At 39.0% G+C, this 19761-nt stretch overlaps 1 protein-coding gene and 5 non-coding genes across 6 annotated transcripts in view; all 6 read left to right on the top strand.

Annotated features, from left to right (window-relative positions):
* Positions 1-62: 62 nt before the first annotated feature.
* Positions 63-118, top strand: LOC118825896. Its single transcript, XR_005008703.1, has one exon. It is a non-coding gene; the product is annotated as a U7 small nuclear RNA (small nuclear RNA).
* Positions 119-1546: 1428 nt separating this feature from the next.
* On the top strand, positions 1547-1602 carry LOC118825889. The gene has a single exon (XR_005008702.1). It is a non-coding gene; the product is annotated as a U7 small nuclear RNA (small nuclear RNA).
* Positions 1603-3030: 1428 nt separating this feature from the next.
* On the top strand, positions 3031-3086 carry LOC118825882. The gene has a single exon (XR_005008701.1). It is a non-coding gene; the product is annotated as a U7 small nuclear RNA (small nuclear RNA).
* A 475-nt stretch (positions 3087-3561) lies between these two features.
* On the top strand, positions 3562-3617 carry LOC118825852. The gene has a single exon (XR_005008694.1). It is a non-coding gene; the product is annotated as a U7 small nuclear RNA (small nuclear RNA).
* Positions 3618-4423: 806 nt separating this feature from the next.
* Positions 4424-4479, top strand: LOC118825840. The gene has a single exon (XR_005008692.1). It is a non-coding gene; the product is annotated as a U7 small nuclear RNA (small nuclear RNA).
* A 1602-nt stretch (positions 4480-6081) lies between these two features.
* Positions 6082-19761, top strand: part of lpcat3 (lysophosphatidylcholine acyltransferase 3) — a 25699-nt gene continuing 12019 nt past the window's right edge. The window contains 7 exon segments of the mRNA XM_036595305.1: positions 6082-6363; positions 7445-7552; positions 10821-10927; positions 14452-14545; positions 14814-14851; positions 18325-18480; positions 18482-18504. Coding sequence (XP_036451198.1) covers positions 6279-6363; positions 7445-7552; positions 10821-10927; positions 14452-14545; positions 14814-14851; positions 18325-18480; positions 18482-18504 — 611 coding nt within the window. The 5' untranslated portion in view covers positions 6082-6278.

The raw sequence follows: 19761 nt of genomic DNA, 5'->3' as shown, positions 1-19761 counted from the left end.
CCACCGTGAGTGATGTGTCTGTAGGTAGAACTAAGAGGGCTTCTCAGAGGGTCAGCACTTTGGAAAATTTGCTCTTTTAGAATTTGTCCAGCAGGTTTCTTCTAAAGAAGAAGCCCCCATTTGAGTGGTTTTAATGAAAGATTTCATGTATAATCAGTGTTTGTGTGTGTTTTACTCATAGAATGATAATTTCATAGATTTTTATATGTTGTAGTTTCAACATAAAATCATTTGAAGGCAGTTATTAGTAGGTGTTGTAAAAGCCACATTTCCCATGGTCCATTGTGAGAGCAGTAGGACACAAGGCAAGCGCCAGATGATTGAGAGTTTTCAAACTAAGCAGAAAGAAGAGCGTAATTCTATACAGACACCAAATGTACTCATTATGTATATGCAGAATAATGCATATTAAACAAAATTAATTTGCATACCCAGAAATGCTTGTGTGGTGTCTGGTCTTCATATCATGTTTGTATTGAAATACATGTTAAATATAAAACGTTGTAAACGTTGTGAATTTCGATTCCCAGCCGGGTGACCAGGGTCATTTCTGTGTGGAGTTTGCCTGTTCTCCCCGTGTCTGTGTGGATTTCCTCCGGGTACTCCGGTTTCCTCCCACAGTCCAAAAACATGCAGTCAGGCTGATTGGACATGCTAAATTGCCCCTAGGTGTGAATGTGTATGTCTGTCTGTCTGCCCTGCGATGGACTGGCGACTTGTCCAGGGTGTATCCTGCCTTCCGCCCAATGACAGCTCGGATAGGCTCCAGCACCCCACCGCGACCCAGTAGGATAAGCGGTTTAGATGATGTATGTATGTATGTATGCTTTTATGAGAGATCCGACGTACAGTTAAGCGGTTTGGCTTGAAAAATATCTAAATCACTATCGATCCTAACCTTGACAGTGTTGTTTTTCTTATTGTTCTTTCGGTTTTATGCTGGAAAAAAACAGGTGTTTTTCATCTCACTGTTTTTGAGGTAGAACCACAAACCTTTGCAGGATCATAGGACCTATACGGAATGGTGGAATGTTCAAGACATTTAAGTTTAACTACCACAAGCGATGTCACAATGCAGATCTCTCTCACAGACACTCAAACACAGTACACACAGACTCACACAGCCTAATGCACAGCAATAACAGCAAAAATAATAGATTTAAGGTGGCACTGGATTTAATGTAACAGTAAATTTAAGGTGGCAGTGGAATTAAGGAGGCATTGGATTTAAGGGAGCAGTGTATTTAAGGTAGCTCATTCACTACTTAAAGAACAAATTCAGTGAAGTAGGCGGGGCGTTGTGAATAAATCTGCATACTCAGAAAGTCTTGCGTTGTCTGTCGTCTTTATTAAAGCTTTTCCTCGACTTATAATGGTCTTTATTGATTAAATATTATGCCTGTATTGAAATACATACATACAAACATACATACATACGATAAATATAAAACGTTAGTTGTAACACTGCGTTTCGGAGAGTCCATCCACCGTGAGTGATGTGTCTGTAGGTAGAACTAAGAGGGCTTTTCAGAGGGGCAGTCCTTTGGAAAATTTGCTCTTTTAGAATTTGTCCAGCAGGTTTCTTCTAAAGAAGAAGCCCCCATTTGAGTGGTTTTAATGAAAGATTTCATGTATAATCAGTGTTTGTGTGTGTTTTACTTATAGGGTGATAATTTCATAGATTTTTATATGTTGTAGTTTCAGCATAAAATCATTTGAAGGCAGTTATTAGTAGGTGTTGTAAAAGCCACATTTCCCATGGTCCATTGTGAGAGCAGTAGGACACAAGGCAAGCGCCAGATGATTGAGAGTTTTCAAACTAAGCAGAAAGAAGAGCGTAATTCTATACAGACACCAAATGTACTCATTATGTATATGCAGAATAATGCATATTAAACAAAATTAATTTGCATACCCAGAAACACTTGCGTGGTGTCTGGTCTTCATATCATGTTTGTATTGAAATACATGTTAAATATAAAACGTTGTAAACGTTGTGAATTTCGATTCCCAGCCGGGTGACCAGGGTCATTTCTGTGTGGAGTTTGCCTGTTCTCCCCGTGTCTGTGTGGATTTCCTCCGGGTACTCCGGTTTCCTCCCACAGTCCAAAAACATGCAGTCAGGCTGATTGGACATGCTAAATTGCCCCTAGGTGTGAATGTGTATGTCTGTCTGTCTGCCCTGCGATGGACTGGCGACTTGTCCAGGGTGTATCCTGCCTTCCGCCCAATGACAGCTCGGATAGGCTCCAGCACCCCACCGCGACCCAGTAGGATAAGCGGTTTAGATGATGTATGTATGTATGTATGCTTTTATGAGAGATCCGACGTACAGTTAAGCGGTTTGGCTTGAAAAATATCTAAATCACTATCGATCCTAACCTTGACAGTGTTGTTTTTCTTATTGTTCTTTCGGTTTTATGCTGGAAAAAAACAGGTGTTTTTCATCTCACTGTTTTTGAGGTAGAACCACAAACCTTTGCAGGATCATAGGACCTATACGGAATGGTGGAATGTTCAAGACATTTAAGTTTAACTACCACAAGCGATGTCACAATGCAGATCTCTCTCACAGACACTGAAACACAGTACACACAGACTCACACAGCCTAATGCACAGCAATAACAGCAAAAATAATAGATTTAAGGTGGCACTGGATTTAATGTAACAGTAAATTTAAGGTGGCAGTGGAATTAAGGAGGCATTGGATTTAAGGGAGCAGTGTATTTAAGGTAGCTCATTCACTACTTAAAGAACAAATTCAGTGAAGTAGGCGGGGCGTTGTGAATAAATCTGCATACTCAGAAAGTCTTGCGTTGTCTGTCGTCTTTATAAAAGCTTTTCCTCGACTTATAATGGTCTTTATTGATTAAATATTATGCCTGTATTGAAATACATACATACAAACATACATACATACGATAAATATAAAACGTTAGTTGTAACACTGCGTTTCGGAGAGTCCATCCACCGTGAGTGATGTGTCTGTAGGTAGAACTAAGAGGGCTTTTCAGAGGGGCAGTCCTTTGGAAAATTTGCTCTTTTAGAATTTGTCCAGCAGGTTTCTTCTAAAGAAGAAGCCCCCATTTGAGTGGTTTTAATGAAAGATTTCATGTATAATCAGTGTTTGTGTGTGTTTTACTTATAGGGTGATAATTTCATAGATTTTTATATGTTGTAGTTTCAGCATAAAATCATTTGAAGGCAGTTATTAGTAGGTGTTGTAAAAGCCACATTTCCCATGGTCCATTGTGAGAGCAGTGGGACACAAGGCAAGCGCCAGATGATTGAGAGTTTTCAAACTAAGCAGAAAGAAGAGCGTAATTCTATACAGACACCAAATATACTCATTATGTATATGCAGAATAATGCATATTAAACAAAATTAATTTGCATACCCAGAAACACTTGCGTGGTGTCTGGTCTTCATATTATGTCTGTATTGAAATACATGTTAAATATAAAATGTTGTAACACTTCGTTTCAGAGAGAGTCTGTCCACCGTGAGTGATGTGTCTGTAGGTAGAACTAAGACGGCTTCTCAGAGGGTCAGTGTTTTGGAAAATAAGCTCTTTTAGAATTTGTCCAACAGGTTTCTTCTAAAGAAGAAGTCCTAAAAACTCTGTGTTTTTAATAAAAGATTTCATGTTTTGGTTTGTATTATGGATTGTAGGAAGATCGTTTCACAGACATTTATAGAATGTAGTTACAGCGCTTGAGTGCAGCTAACGCTGAGTAGGTGTCATAAAAACTGCATTTCCCATGGTCCTGTGTGATATTAATATTACATTAATATTATTAAAATAAAAAGTAATATTTATAATAAAGTGACATGTTTAAATATTCATTAATATTCAGAGTTAAAAAATGCAAATTACTCAAAAAGCGTCTGTTAGATGTTTATCTAAGTCACAACTACACATAATTTCACCAGTTTGGACCAATCAGAACACGTCCTGTGGCGTTTGGCTCATCATGCTGCATGAATGGGTTAATATGAAACTACTCCCCTCCTTTCTGTCTCTTATTTCCACAAATTTCTGCTTTAGGACTCGAATAAATATTGGCTAATAATTAACTGGTGTGCTCGTGTTATTTTTCAGCTTGTGAGTAAATGTATATTTAATATAACAGAGGCCGCTCATATCTCCTATTCTGAGTCCTGGGCTCGTTTTCAGTGGAGTGGGCGGGGTGTGGTGAATATATTTGCATACCCAGAAAGCCTTGCGTGGTCTTTGGTCTTTATAAAAGCTTTTTCTTGTCCTTTAATAGTCATTATGAGTACAATATTAAGTATGTTTTTAAATACATGTTAAATATAACATGTTAGTCCTAACACTGCGTTTCAGAGAGAATCCGCCCACCGTGAGTGATGTGTCTGTAGGTAGAACTAAGAGGGCTTCTTAGAGGATTGAGACTTCGGAAAATTTGCTCTTTTAGAATTTGTCCAGTAGGTTTCTTCTAAAGAAGAAGCCCCCATTTGTATGGTTTAATGATAGATTTAATGCAAAACTTATTTTTTTTTTATTTTATAAGTCTTTTTTCGTTGGTTTTGCAGACTTTTATATGCTGTAGTGTCAAAGCGCGTACGTTAACGCCGTGTATGCGTACTAAGAACTCCATTTCCCATGTTCCTTTGAGAGAGCAACGGGCTACATAGCTAGATGATCGTGAGTTTACAAACTAAGAGCTAAAAGAAGAGTGTTGCTCTACATACATGAGACATATTCGGTATATACATGTAGAAAAATGCATATTTAACGAAATTGTGATTTGTGCCTGGCTGTCTTAAACCGATGTGTCGTTCGTGAGCGAGTCGAATCTTTGAACCGGCTCTTTCAGATGAACGTTAGAAGCCAACTCGGATTGAAGAGCTGATTTTTATTTTATTTTTTTTTATTTTAAAGATCTTATGAATTTTCGATTTTATTTGCTGTTGGCTGGTTGATTCGTTTTGATCATTGCCTCAATATAAATCCACAAAAAATACTTATATATTCGTTTATAATATAACAAAAAATGCAGTTTTCTTTAGTCTAACTGTTAGAATGCATACTGAGGTTTTATTTTAAATTAAATCAGCGCCAACTTTGCTAATTAGTGAACAAAAAACTCCCAGCGCTACTAAGTGAAGAGTCGTTTGAGAGAGTCGGCTCTTAGTGGTGAGCTGAGTCGATAAATCTGACCGGAAAGCCCATCACCGCTTACTAACGCCGATATCTAGCATGTAGGCTACTTGTTGGTGAGTATAATAAAAGTCCTCAGTAGATGTAAAAAAGGAACCGACATTTATTTATTTATGTAAACAAATATACGTTTAGTAACCACACCTTTTTTTTTTTTTTACATTTTTTGACACACATCTCAGTCACTGTAAGACATTAATATGCAAGAAAATAAAACAATAACATAAAAGAACCACTTTATAGGTTTTTTCAGCAGTCATACACCTCCTCCACCAGAAGAGGGCAGAAATACACTATCACCAACATAGAGTCCTCCACTCCACAATAAACCTTTTATACCGAGTCTGCAAGCTTATAATCTTTGTGGGTCATTAATTTAAAGGGTCCATATCCTACTTTTTCTCTTCCATTTGGTTTTTTATTTCTCCTGAACTCCACTTTTTACATTTATACGATTTTATGTACTTTTATTTTTACACAAGTCGATCTGCTGTGGGCTTAGCAGTTCTTCATAGTTCAAAATCAATGCTGTTTAACTTTTTTAGACGTAAACAAAGGAAAAATAAGGCCATTTCCGATGCATAATATACTGGATTTTCTTAATGCTATTCATCTTAGAACTTAACTCCCAGTATAAAACATTCCAGGCATTATACGATCTAAAATGTTTAAAATCTGTTTTAAGGCTCTATAAAACAGTTCAGTATATGTGAATACCTTGTGACGTCACAAAAACAGGCTGCTTTTTTGAGTTTAGTTAACACATAAGGATTGAACACGTTTTAAAACGTGTGTTTACACACAACCTTTGCCTTATTTAGGTAAAAGAGAAGATAAAGTGGGGTTTTTCCATGGTACTGGCCCTTTAAGAGGAGCCACCGTTCCCTACAGCCTCTGTTTAAAGTCTGTTGGCTGTGTTGTAACCAGGCTCGTTGCGAAAGTGGCGTTTTTGTGGATGGAGGAGGAGAAAAGGGAGGGTATAAACGAGGCGAAAAGGAGGAGGAAAAGAAGGTTAACCTTCCATACATCATCATCATCATCATCATCATCATCGGAAACTCTAGTCGGAGCTGCTTCCGCCCACACGAAAAATGGCAGCTCCCTTGCTGGAGAAAGTCTCGGATTATTTAGGCTCGCCTGAGCCGGCGGTCCGCCTGATTCTGTCGATCTTAATAGGTGAGTTTTGGGGGCAGTGTGGGCTTTGATGAGCGCTTTCTGTTTGGGTGGGTTATATTTTGGCCAGCCGCTTTGAATGAGATTGAATTAGGAAGCACAACTTGGCTTCTTGTTCGAATTTCCCGTTCCACCTTAAATGGTGCAGCAGTTACTATTATAACGCCTGAGGCGCCACGATGTAACTGCTGCACCATTTAAGGTGGAACGGAAAATTCGAACAAGAAGCCAACTCAGGCTTCCTAACGCAACTACATTGCTGCAAATGGACGGAGACTGCTAACGTTAGCCTACACGTGTGGCAGGACGAGGGTGGAGGGAGATAAAGTGAGGAAAAAGGGTAAAAGTCCTCTGTACTTTGGCCTGACACATGGTCATGCATGCCATGCAAGTCCTTTCGCGAATGAAATAGGAGGCTTTTTGAAAGCTACAGAGACAATACACCTATTTTTTTGGCACCTTTAGACAGAAACAGTCCCACCTGTGGATTTGCAAAAGTCCATTCTGTTTCAGCCTGTGTCCAGCAGTCTGCAATGTGGCCAATTTCTTTCCTCCATGACAGCCTATATTTTCCAGCAGAAGGCAATTCTAGGGGTCCAAGCACTGGAACGTGAAGAAAGCATTAGTTAGTCAATATCTGACTCTAATTTTGTCAAATGAAAGTTTTTAAAACTCCTGTAATCTTTGGGATCAATGGTTGACATCTCAGTATCAATATTTTTTTCAGAGAAGTACCTGACTTGTAAACTTGGGTAGCAATTTTAATTATAATTTTCTGAAGGTTTATTTGCTGGGGTCAAATTCACCCCAAGGATAATAATAATAAGAATTTAGTAAATTTGAAGATAATAGGAGGGCTAAAGCCTGTTTAATGTAGTAATTTATTGTGTTGGGTTTATTCAGTGCTCACGTTTATACAGGACAAAGTTTAGCTTCTTGAATGGCACTTGTAGAACAAGGTCATCTGGCTGACTCACAACTCTGTACAAAGGGTCATTATCGGTCAGCTGACATGAAATAGCCTGTGATAACCTCTCTATCTCTCTCTCTTTCTCTCTCTCTCCCTCTACCCCCTCCCCTACAGGTTATCCCTTTGCACTGGTGTACCGACGGTTCCTGTTTCATCAGTCGGCATCTGTCATTCATCTGTTCCACACTCTCTCAGGGCTGTCCCTGGCCATTTTTAACTTTGGTGAGATGGAAAAGGGAACGAGGGATGAGGGTGGAGGGTTGGGGGCGGTGTATGGGTGCAGGCTTAGAATAGTGATTGAGCTAGTTCTGCTAATAGGCCTGCATGATATGGACAAAATTCCGTTTTTGTGATTTACATTGATGCCTATTGCGATTGTGATATGCTGTGTTCAAAGGTTTCCAGCGTTTCTTCTGAAATAAGGGATTTTAATAGAGTTTAGCCCCCTTTACTGCACTAACACCCTCTATTCTTAACCTCTTAACAACAGAAGTTGAAACATTTACTGTAGAGATCTGCACGGGCATGAAATTGAAGCCAGAACCCAAATCGTGGGCCCAGTTTTGAGACATGGCCTGATTGAACAGTGCTAAATTAAACCCGAATCTGCTCACACGCAACAGCAGCAATGGATTATTGCTAGGGTTGCTTTTGGTAGCCGATTATTCATGTAATTTTATCAACTAATAATCAATCGGCTTAAGTGTGGCCTGTAAATATGAAGAGCTGTGACAAAATGCTTGGCAGTGTTCTGAAAAACTGATATTCAACATGAGCTAAATTACAAACTTGTAAAAAAGGAACTTTATTTTAAGCTGCACGTAATTTTGAGCTACAGTAAGTAATAAGCAACAGCTAAAATAAGTGATATAATAATAAATATATAGGTGAATGTTATAGCTGTTCAGGCTGCAGCATGTGCTAGTTCAGACGAACCTGAAACCTGACATTTATTAGACCCAGTCAGCAACACTGCTGTGAGGGTTTGACTGAGCATTAGTGAGGTCAGGCACTGATGTTGGATGGTCAGTTCTGAATCTCCAGCTCTTCCCAAAGCTATTGGATAGAGCTCAATCGCTCCAAAGAACACAGTTCTGCTCCACACCCCACTGCTGGGAGGCTTTATACCCCTATAGCCCACTCTTTAGGCTCATGTTTGGCTGCTCCAGAGCATCCCATTCTATTGGTCAATGCTTTTCTATGGAGATAATACAAACTGTGCGCACTTGTACGCCAGTGCCAGCAATGCGGACACCTTAAAGCACTGAATTCACTAATTAGAAGAGCTGTCTGGATATTTTTGGACACAGACCTTACAATATAAATGACATATTAGCGTTTCTCTCTTTTACAAAATGATCCTCTCCTGGTTGAGAGTTGCAGTGAGAGTAGAGACATAACCCCCGTAGGTCTGTCTGCTCTGTGGCAAGCTTGGCCACGCCCCCCCCCCAGGGGGAGTTATTACCCGTCAGACAAGACCAGTTCTTTCTGATTGAGGAAAGACGTCTAAACCTAAAACCGAAAGCCACGTTAACATTTCAGAAACAGATTTGAAATCACTGAGAAAATCAGAAAAGGAACTGCAGTAGCTCAAAAAGCGCTGAGGTTGCTGAACGCTCTTGGTCAAATAACGTTTTGTTGATTTTCTGAGTGAAAATAAGTGAACACATCCTCTTGAAGGAACACAGTTAAATGTGACATTTTCCTGCTAATTTTAATGCACACTTTGTATTTATCTGCTGAGTTTAACACACTGGAAAAAAACATAAAACATGAAAAATATGTATTTCCGACAATATATGTTTAAGTAATTGCTTTATTTTTTCAAATGTGTTTTATTCAGCAAATAAACAGTAATTGTGCATTGAAATGATCAGGAAAGTGTTGTCGGTAGAGGACGAGTTAACTTATTTTCACTTAGAAAATCAACCAAGCATGGAATTTGACCAGGGGTGCACAAACCTTTGCAAACCACTGTCTCGCCACGACGAGGAATAGCTTTTCCCACCTGTGCCTTAATTAGTGAGATGATTGGCTCTTTTAATTAAAGGAAGACGGCCACTGTGCACAAGCTTTTTATATTTATTAATATTAACCAGTGAACTGTCTCCTCCTCCTTTATGATGTCTCTGGTGGAGAAGAATGAATAGGCCTATACTTCCGTTTCTCTGACAGCGATTTCCTGTTTGCTGTGAGACTGAAATGAAAACCTGTGTACAGGAAGGATTGAGGGCTTGCCAAAAAATTTAAATCAGATAAGAAAATGACTGACAAGCTGAAAAGAGTTTCGTTACAATGGTAGTTCTGCGGAAAACCAGTGTGCATGACCTCAAATGTGGCCGTGTTTGGTGACTGAAAGTTGCTTAGTTAGTTTTGCACTGGAGGTACATAGCTAATGTAGCTAACAAGTAATAACAGCTCAGAGAATCTGTGTGAAACACTGTTATCTGTGAAAATGGACCAAAGTACAGACAGAATTCAGCCTTCAGGATGGCTGCTGATACTGTCTTATGCACAGTTTGAACACATGTGGTCAGCACATTTTTGTGCACAGTTTGTTTTTTTTTTTGCTGAGTTTAACATAATGGAAAAGCATAAAACATAAAAAAAATAAGATGTGCACAGGCCAACATGTTTAAATATGTTCAACAAAACTTGGAAAATTTTTGCATGCAACTGTATGAACATTAGTTTTGTTCACTGATCTATCACTTTAAAGGGGAATTCTGCTAATTTATTAACTAATTACTGCCTAATTGAATCATTAAGTTGTAAACAAAGTCATTCAGACTGGTTTGGTGTGAAATGCTCTGTTCTAGAGTCAGAATAGTTCACAGTGGTGGTGATAGGAACCAGACGTCCACCTTCTAAAGGCTGCCTAACAGAAAGTTATTACATGAAATGGTTATGAATTCACTGTCTGATGAAACACATCATATTTTTTCAGATTTATGACTGTTTTATCATCATCAACATTATATTTAAATTTAGAAGACTCGTGTAGGTTCAGTGGTGGTCTTGGATAGTAAATAAAATGTCTATATTTGTGTTGTAGTCATGGTGACCCCTGGTTCCTATCAACACCACTGTATAGAAATCTGAGTCATTTCACACCAAGTATTTTTGTCAACACCTTGACAAATGACATATGCAGAAATTTTGAAAAATTGGTGGGATTCCCCTTGAGGCACGTATAGATGTGTGTATGTGCGTGTGTTCTCACGCAAAGCAAACGTATGAACTAACCTTTGACTTCTCTCCGAATGCTGCATTGGGATACAACAGCAGGTCTGTCTGTTCTATATCTGTTCTGTTGTGGTGCCGTTTCTGTCTTTTTGTCCGTTTCTGATTGGTTCTCTTTGTTTATGTTTGGAATAAAGAATTAGTATCTATAATTGTTCTCTCAGGAAGTTAAACAGATCTCTTCACACCCCTCTCTCTCTCTCTCTCTCTCTCTCTCTCTCTCTCTCTCTCTCTCTCTCTCTCTCAGGGTCTCAGGTCTATCACTCCGCATTATGCATAATTGTCCAGTTCCTCTTCCTGAGGCTCATGGGAAGGACGGTGACGGGTGTACTGAGCAGCTTTATCTTTCAGATGGTGAGAAAGATGTTTACACAACACGCACGACTTGTCTGAAGGATCAGTGTGGAGATACAGGGGGTCAAAGTTGCTCCAATTCACAAACAAAACTCCTTTTGTCTCCATTTTCAGCACCTTTTAATGCTTAAAAAGACCTTAAACCACAGAATAATATCTAAAAAGGAACGTCTTGTCAAAGTCTGGGTGTTTTTCAGATACTCACGTTTTAAGATAACGAGAGTCAGAGTTAGTCAGAGTGGTTTGGTGTGAAATGGTTCAGGTTTATTTACAGTGGTGGTGATAGGAACCAGGGGTCGCCATGACTACAGCACAAATACAGACATTTTATTTACTATCCAAAACCACCAGTGAACCTACACGAGTCTTCTGAGTTTTTTATAAGCAATGTTAGTGATGATAAAATATTGTTAAGTTTGAAAAGAAAAAAAAATGCTTTTTTCTTGGGGCTGTTTTGCTTCACGATGCCTGTATGTACCTCTTCGCCCATTTATAAATGTTACATTTCAGGACAAAAACTATCAGAAAACAGTGTCTCAGTCATCAGGCAGTGAATTCATAACCATTTCCTGTAGTAACTTTCTGTGAGGGAGCTTTTAGAGGTGTTCATCTGGTTCCTATCACCACCACTGTGAACAATTCTGACTTGGCAAGTTTCTCTAGTGAGCATTCTTAATGATTTAGTCATGCAAACATGTGAAAAATGGGTAGAATTCCCCCTCAGGGTCAGGTACTGTTGAAGCCATTGTATCTCAAATTCCTGAAGTGTCAAACTGAAGAGGCTTAGTAATACAGCACTGCGCTGTGAAGTACTGCACGACACAACAAATAACGCCTTAAGCTGTTGTCTTAGGCTGGAATGGCCCTTTTAAAACGTCTTTATTTTCCAACGCAGGGTTTGGCTCATGAAGATGAGCTGGTTCCACTGGCTCTGCGGTTCATTTAGCACAGTGTAGCGCAGAGAAAATGCAAAAACGTGCAGTACTGATGTACTTGAAGGGGAACTCGTGCAAGCTAATGCTGCTGCGCTTCAGTTTAAAGTCACTAAGCACTGAAGCCCAATCCCATTTCGCCCCGTACCACTTAGCCCTTAGCCTTCCGTTTTGCATGTTCACAAATCACTAATAGTTCACTGATGTCTTGGTAGCTAGCTAGCTAAATTCCCGTTCATAACTGCTGCACCATTTAAGGTGGAACTGGAAAATTCGAACAAGAAGCTGGTGAATATCTGACTTCAGCTTCATATCACTGAAGAATTGGGGCGGTGATAATAAATAATTATCACATCTCCCCTCTTTGAAGGCATATGATTCTCTAAATGTAACTTTACCCTCCTCTGCTATCACTGAAGACGGGCAGGGTCGCCTACATAGCAGTGCTAGTAGCTGTTAATGAAAAAAGTAGTACCAGCATTAAAACTATGAAGCTGAAGTCGGCTTGCTACTCGCCAGCTTCTTGTTTTAATTTTCCCTGTTCACCTTAAATGGTGTAGCAGTTACAGTCTGGCACCTGAGCCAGAAAGCAAACTTCAGCCTCTCAGTGTTAGCTAAGCTGTAGTTGGAAGCTAGCTAGCTGTTTATCTTTTATCTTGTATGTAATCTGTATGTTCGACAATGTCTTCGTTGTAGTTTTGTGCAAGTGTTGGTTGATGGTATTTATCTGATGTTGGTCTATACTGGTTTAGAAGGAGGGCTGAAAATTGGGGGCGGGACTTTTACAGTTGGATTTTTTCAAACTAACTAGCTTACACTTCTTGGTTTCTGCAAAATCACCCACTCCAGCTTTAATGTTATGTTCTGTAGGGCAGGGTTGGGTCCCTGTGAGAATTCGCGACTTTGTACGGTCTCAGTCAGAGTTCTCTCACTACAATACCCAGCATGCATCACTCACATCTACATCTCACAGTCATTGGGAATCCCTACAACAGATCCTGACTGTCTGCTACTGGTGTAGCACTAAATTCAATTGATCGTCAAACTTTTATTCCTTGTTTAAGAAACAATTCAGCCAAGAATTACTTAAAATTCACTTTCACCTTCAAGATACATCATCAGAAGGGGGTCTTGCGAGTCTTTAATCCAGTATATCTTGCTTTAGACACTACTGCAGCCCTGTTTGTTGTGAGTTGGCATGTTTACAGCTTGGATTCCGTTTTTGATCTGATTTATTTTGGCCCAAAGTGCCTCTTTAGGCCTCTAGTAAACAGTACAGCTACTTATGGCTTGTGAAGTTGGACAAATTCCTCAGAATGCTAGCAAGAAAGTCCCATTCCAGTAAAAGAAACATTTTTGTTTTAGTCAAAATATTTAAATTTAGAATTCATTAGAATTTTAAATGACTTTTATTTTGTATGTGGGTGAAAAGTCACACTTTTTGGACAGTTTCTTGCTGTGTAATAAAGGATTTTGGGGATAAAGGTCTAATAAACGTATAACTGAATGGCTAAGCAGGAAGTTCACCAGTCTCAGCTGGTTTAGCCTGTAGTGTGGCTGAAGATGCCGTAAGACATTTATCAGCGCTGTGTTTATCATATATCGTCACTGTCCAGCAGAAACAGGCGCTGCTGAGCTACATTGATAACGCAGCTCGATAGAGACTTAACTAGCCTGCAGTGTTAAAGCAGACACCACTGAATCTCCTGCTCAGCCCACAGATAAGAGGTTTATGACCTGTTAACCTTAATTACAACAGAAACTACACTCAGTCCAAACTTTCATTTATGAAATGAAATGAAATGAAATCACTAATTTAAATATGTAAATAATAACCAGGAAAGAATTTGCATGAGATGCTGAGACGCCAAGAGGGATTTTAATGTAATTTATGGACCACTTCAATATCTCTCTCTCTCTCTCTCTCTCTCTCTCTCTCTCTCTCACTCACTTACTCACACTCTCTCTCTCTCTCTCTGTCTCTCTCTCTCTCTCTTTCTCTCACTCACTTACTCACACTCTCTCTCTCTCTCTGTCTCTCTCTCTCTCTCTCTTTCTCTCACTCACTCACCCACACTCTCTCTCTCTCTCTCTCTCTTTCTCTCACTCACTCACTCACTCACACTCTCTCTCTCTCTCTCATACTCTCTCTCACTCTCTCTTCTCCCTTTTCTCTATTCTATCTATCTATCTCCCACTTTTCCTCTATATCTGTCTGTCTGTCTATCTATCTGTCTCGCTCTTTTCCTCTATATCTATGTCTGTCTGTCTATTTATCTGTCTCCTTCTTTTCCTCTATATCTACTTATCTGTCTATCTCTATCTATCTATCTATCTGTCTGTCTAACTCCATCTTTCTAACTCTCGCTCTCTCCATCTCTCTTCCTCTATATCTGTCTATGTATTTTTCTGTCTGTCTATCTATCTATGCATCCCATTGCGCTCTCTCTCTCTCTCTCTCTCTCTCACTCTCTCACTCTCTCTCTCTCTCTCTCTCTCACTCACTCACTCCTCACTCACTCACTCACTCACTCACTCTCTCTCTCTCTCTCTCTCTCTCTCTCTCTCTCTCTCTCTCTCTCTCTCTCTCAGGCGTACCTGTTGACCGGTTATTACTACACGGCCACAGACGAGTACGATATCAAGTGGACGATGCCTCACTGCGTCCTGACGCTCAAACTCATCGGTACGTTTCCCTTTTACACGAACTCACACCTTTATTCTCAAATTCAGAACTAAAACGCTGTGAAAGCTGATTATCACGAGAAGTTTAGTAGATCTTTAATGTGTAATGACTGTTTTTCTCAGCACTAACTGAACTGACACTCCGTCTCAGTCAGAGCTCCCCACTCGTTCTGCATTAACACAGAGTCGTAAATCATGGGTGTCAGTTGTCATATCCTCACACACTCACAGTGGTGTTATTAATGATGCTGTCTGTCTTTTGTTTACAGGTTTATCACTTGATTACTACGACGGTGGAAAAGACCCAGTGAGTTCCCAGTGTTTTCTGAAAAGCGTATACTTTCATATTCTGCTCTCTTCTTATGAGCGTCTCTCATTTTCACGTTCCTGTTGGTCCTGTGTTTGTTTTAAGTGCAGTGGATACGCGAGGTATTCTCTTATTGTGACTGGCTGCTGTCTAGCTACCAAACTATCCTACAGAAATATAGAGTCATCGTTGCCCATATTCCATTGACTACCATTCTGTTTGGGATTTAGTATCAGTATTAATGTCCTGTTCTCCACACACAGATTTAACCTACATAAGAACAGACAAAATAAAACCTTTTGTGCAACAAAAATAGTAATAAATCTACACTCTTTATTCAGTGTTGCACAAACTGCACTGCACTAAATCTAATTAAAGCAATTATGCTCACTTTGTAATTAAACATGTAGTTTGTCAGTTACGTTATCCACGATATGCTCAAAAAAAAGTCTGCGTGGTTTATCACGGTAATGATAAAATATCATCATATTGCCCACACCTACTCGGCAAGTGAAAGCATATTAGATCTAGTTGATATATGTGACATTTCTGACTAAGTTGGCTTGAAAAAAGCTGTGCTTTTTGGACCAATTTAAGGTACTATTTTTGTACGCCGTTCATTCTTTTCCCATAGCACCCACCTGGAATACCATAGCACACACTTAGCAATACCTTAGCAACCACCTAGAACTCCAAAGCAACCATCTAGAAATGCCCTTAGTATCCACCTGGAACACCATGGCAATGACCTAGCAACACCCTTGCAACCACCACAGATGTGACACCTAACAACCTTAGCAGCCACTTTGGATACCATAGCAGTGACCTAGCAGCACCTTAGCAACCACCTGGGACAGCATAGCAACACCTTAGCAACTACCGGATATCCACCAAGCAACGCTCCAGCAACAAGCTGGAATTTCATAAAAGCCTCCTATTACCACCATAGCAACTACCTGGAATCCCTATATAAGCCCAATTAAGTTATCATAAACATGTAACACTATTCTGCTTTAACTTTAACTGCTTTAAAGCTTTATTAGCTGCTTTGGACAAACCAACTTAGTTTGTCCGTGAACTTCACCTGACTACCTTTCAGATTGGTGTTAGACTATTATAAGACGATTCCATCTGTAGTTCCGAATCACTTTATTTACAGAAATTATTTTAGACGTAATGCTTGAAACATGCAACATTATCTGCCAACAGAATAAAACAGACGACCTCACTATGCAAAAAATCCTTCCATAATAACAAAGAACACAGAATTAAAGAGAGTAAAAAAGAAGGAAAAGGAAAAAAGTGTACATATATATAAAAATAAAAAAAAATGAGAAAGAAAACAAATAAAAAGGTATTACAAGAAAAAGTAATTATAAATTAGATTTAAACTAAGTTACAAAACTCAAGCAAATAAAAATAAAATACAATAAAATAAATGAATGAAATAAGAAAAATTCCAGTCACAGTACACATATCACTTTTCTGCATGGTCCAGGCTGGGCGTACGGTCAGAGCTCTGTAAAGGGTTCAGAAAGATGCCCCCCTTATCTTTTAAACAGTAAGTGCGCTGTTCCACTCGTTTTTATCAGAATGAAAAGATCTTTTTTTTTGGCAGTGGTCATAATTATTCCAGTCCATTTACATCGTTCTGTTCATCCTGACAAGTTAAGGGCAGCTTGTGTTTACAAACAGTATAAAAACCAACAGAAACAGAGTTCTGAGGTTTTACGATGGCAGATATGACTGATTTCCATGCAGCACTCTTTTCTTTGTTTGCTAATTTGCTCCTCACACTGTTATGTAAAGCGTCTGGACCCTAAGCTGTGCTGGGATAATCAGCATTTAGGGCTTTAGTGGAGGTTTAATCAGGTTACTGACTGCTGGATCTTTTGTGTGGAGCTGCTTTCATGCGTGTTGTATATTGTGAAGCCTTTTCTTTCAGCTTGGAAGTGAAGTTTCCAAATCTAATGGTACAGACTGTACCTTTAATCCTGTTGTAGGACTGTAATAGAGTTTGAATGGGAAGTTCCCCTCCTGTGAATGGCATATTTGCCTAGGTTTAATCTGTGTTAGGAGAACCACCCAGTAGTGTTTTGCCTTTACAGCAAGTCTTTGTTTCGTTACGTGCTAATATTTTGTATTTGTTCAATTGTGGCTGTTGAGTTTATTACTGATCAGTAGTAGATGTGACCACATGACTGTGGGCCAGCTTCTTAACCCAGATCAAGTTTAGTGCTTGACCACTTCCAGTGGTAAAAATCCTCATTTTCTAATTTTCTAACTACATCTGGGTGAAGAAACTGGTCGAAAGGTGCTGATATGAACCAGCTGTTTGACTCAAAGGTGCCCAATATGGCCAAAAGTACATAATGCTTAAAGGCATTTGCACGAAATACAGTAGATAAACAGTAGAGCCACATTTAAACAAGGCTATGAATAACTATGATAATATTAAAAGGGGATTTTTCATCATTTCTGCATAATTCAGTCATTGTAAATGTAGCTGTAAACCATTCAGAGTCATTCAGAGTGGTCTGATGTGAAATGATTCATTGTAGAGAAACTCATCTGACTGACTGACTCACTTCTTTGTAGTGGTGGTGATGGGAATCAGGGGGCGTGGCGTCTACAATGCAAATATAGCCATTTTTTTTACTATTCAAAACCAAAGATGAACCTACACAAGCTTTTAGTTGTAATGTTGATGGTAAAATAGTGTTAAATCTGAAAAAATAAATATTTTTGGGGGGACTATTTTGCCTCACAATGCTTTTTGTGGACCTCTCCACCCTGATCGTTTATATAAAAAGTAGGTTTTAGGCCAAAACCTTCTCAGAATTGTCAGAAAACGATGTCTCATGCGTCAAGCGGATCAATACATCCATCACCATTTCATATGATGTTGCTTTCAGAGGCATTAAAATCTTCAGGATGTCTGGTTCCTGTCACCACCACTGTGATCAGTTCTGACTCAATACAGAGTCTAGAATGGAGTATTTTACACCAAACCGCTCCGAATAACTTTGTTTACATCTTAATTGTGCTAGAATTTTGAAAGGTTGGTGGAATGCCCCTTCCATTCATCTCTGGCTGTTTATAAATTGAACAGAAGCTATACAAATGGTTAAAAGTGAATTAACACCGTAAGATGATGTCATAATAGGCTGACATCCAATCGGCTGCTTGTATGTATTTAGTATAAATTGGTTGTTGTTGTTGTTTACCGGCTCTCTATAATTAATCAAAATCAAAATTGTTTTTTTTATGATTGATGCCATTGTTTAGTGCTCTGGGAGCACCTGAGATACTCAGATAAAGGCATTGTGATGTAATTGATCATATCATCCTGTCCCTATTTAATACAGAACAGCGATATTCATTGCTATTCATAAACCAGCTGCTTTATGCTTAATAGCATCACCTTTTATTCTCCCTCTATAACCGTGTTTGTGTCTCCTGCTCTGTGTTAGTCTCAGCTGAGCGCGGAGCAGAAGCAGGGCGCTCTCTCCTCCACTCCATCTCTGCTGGAGGTTTGTGGTTTCTCTTATTTCTACGGCGGCTTCCTGGTGGGGCCTCAGTTCACCCTGCGCAACTACCAGAGCCTGGTGTCCAGAGAAATGACCGACTGCCCCTGGCCAGGTGCCCAACAGGTGAGCTGCAGCTTGTTATTACAGGCCACTGAGTCACTGATCACATGATTAAAGTTTGGCCAAACACTCGCTCGGTCGCCGCCCTCCATCCTCTTCCCAGCAAAGGCTACTCCTTTCCATTGTTTTCAGCACTGTATGCCTTTTTAAAGCCATATTTTGGCCCAACAGTATCCTGAAGTTTGCTCCTTTGGTTTGGCTCTGGAGCTGCGAGGCTAGTAGCCAGAAGCTCCCCCAGATGTGTCCCTGCTCTGAAAGGCGCGAGGTCTGGCGTGGGAAGTTGTTCGCTACTGCTGACTAGAGTTTAGCTAGAAAATCAAAACTTTTCCGGTCTGAATGATAATGTATGCAACATAATATTTTTTTACTGCAAATTTTATTGCTCGGGTTTAACATAATGAAAAAATAATATTATGTAATATAGCATAATTTGAAAACAGTGTAAAATATTTTTTTTTCCAAAAACAATTTAGTGCACAATTTCTGTTTATTTGCTGAGCTAAATATTTGGGGAAAAAATAAAATATGATACAATCTAGCATAATAAAATATGTAATTTTTTATTAATAGAAAGTGTGCACTAAAATGTATAAAAAAATTACATAATGTACTGTTTTCTATATATATATATATATGTATGTATATATATATACATATGTAATTTCACATTATTTTTAATGCACAATTTCTGTTTATTTGCTGAATTCAATGTATTAAGAAAAAATGTATAACACAATGTTATGTAATAAAATGCAATACTTTTTTTATACATTTTAATACACAATTTCTATTTTAGAAAGTTTAGCATGTTGGGAAAATGAATTGAATTGAATGAATATTTTCCAGATGAATTAGAAAAATGTCATAATTTTTGCACAGCCACATTTTGCTTTATTTTTTTTTCCAATAAGTTAATTTCAGCAAATAAACATTGTTTGTAAAATAAAATCTGCAGTTAACTAAAAAGCAGCATTTTGTATAACCCTGTGCTGTGTTTTGGTGAGTCGTGTCAGAATCAGTAATAAAACAACACTGACGCCGTTTATCACTTGCAAGTGCGCGACTGTTCATTCTGCGAAAGAGCTCAGTAACTCTGAGCTAAACCACTGACTTGTGGCGTTTATTTATCAGGTTTGCAGTACACTATATTTACTGACACCCCCCCCCACATCAGCATGGCGGGTCTGTCACTATTCACCGTTCACTGTTTTCATCATTAGCAAATTTAGCCCTGCTTTGATCCATCAGTGAAGTCGTATT

Source organism: Colossoma macropomum, unplaced genomic scaffold (genome assembly GCF_904425465.1).
Source record: "Colossoma macropomum unplaced genomic scaffold, Colossoma_macropomum, whole genome shotgun sequence".
Classification (NCBI taxonomy): Eukaryota; Metazoa; Chordata; class Actinopteri; order Characiformes; family Serrasalmidae; genus Colossoma; species Colossoma macropomum.
Note: the sequence above shows the minus strand (reverse complement) of the source record. Positions and strands in the feature narration are given on the sequence as shown.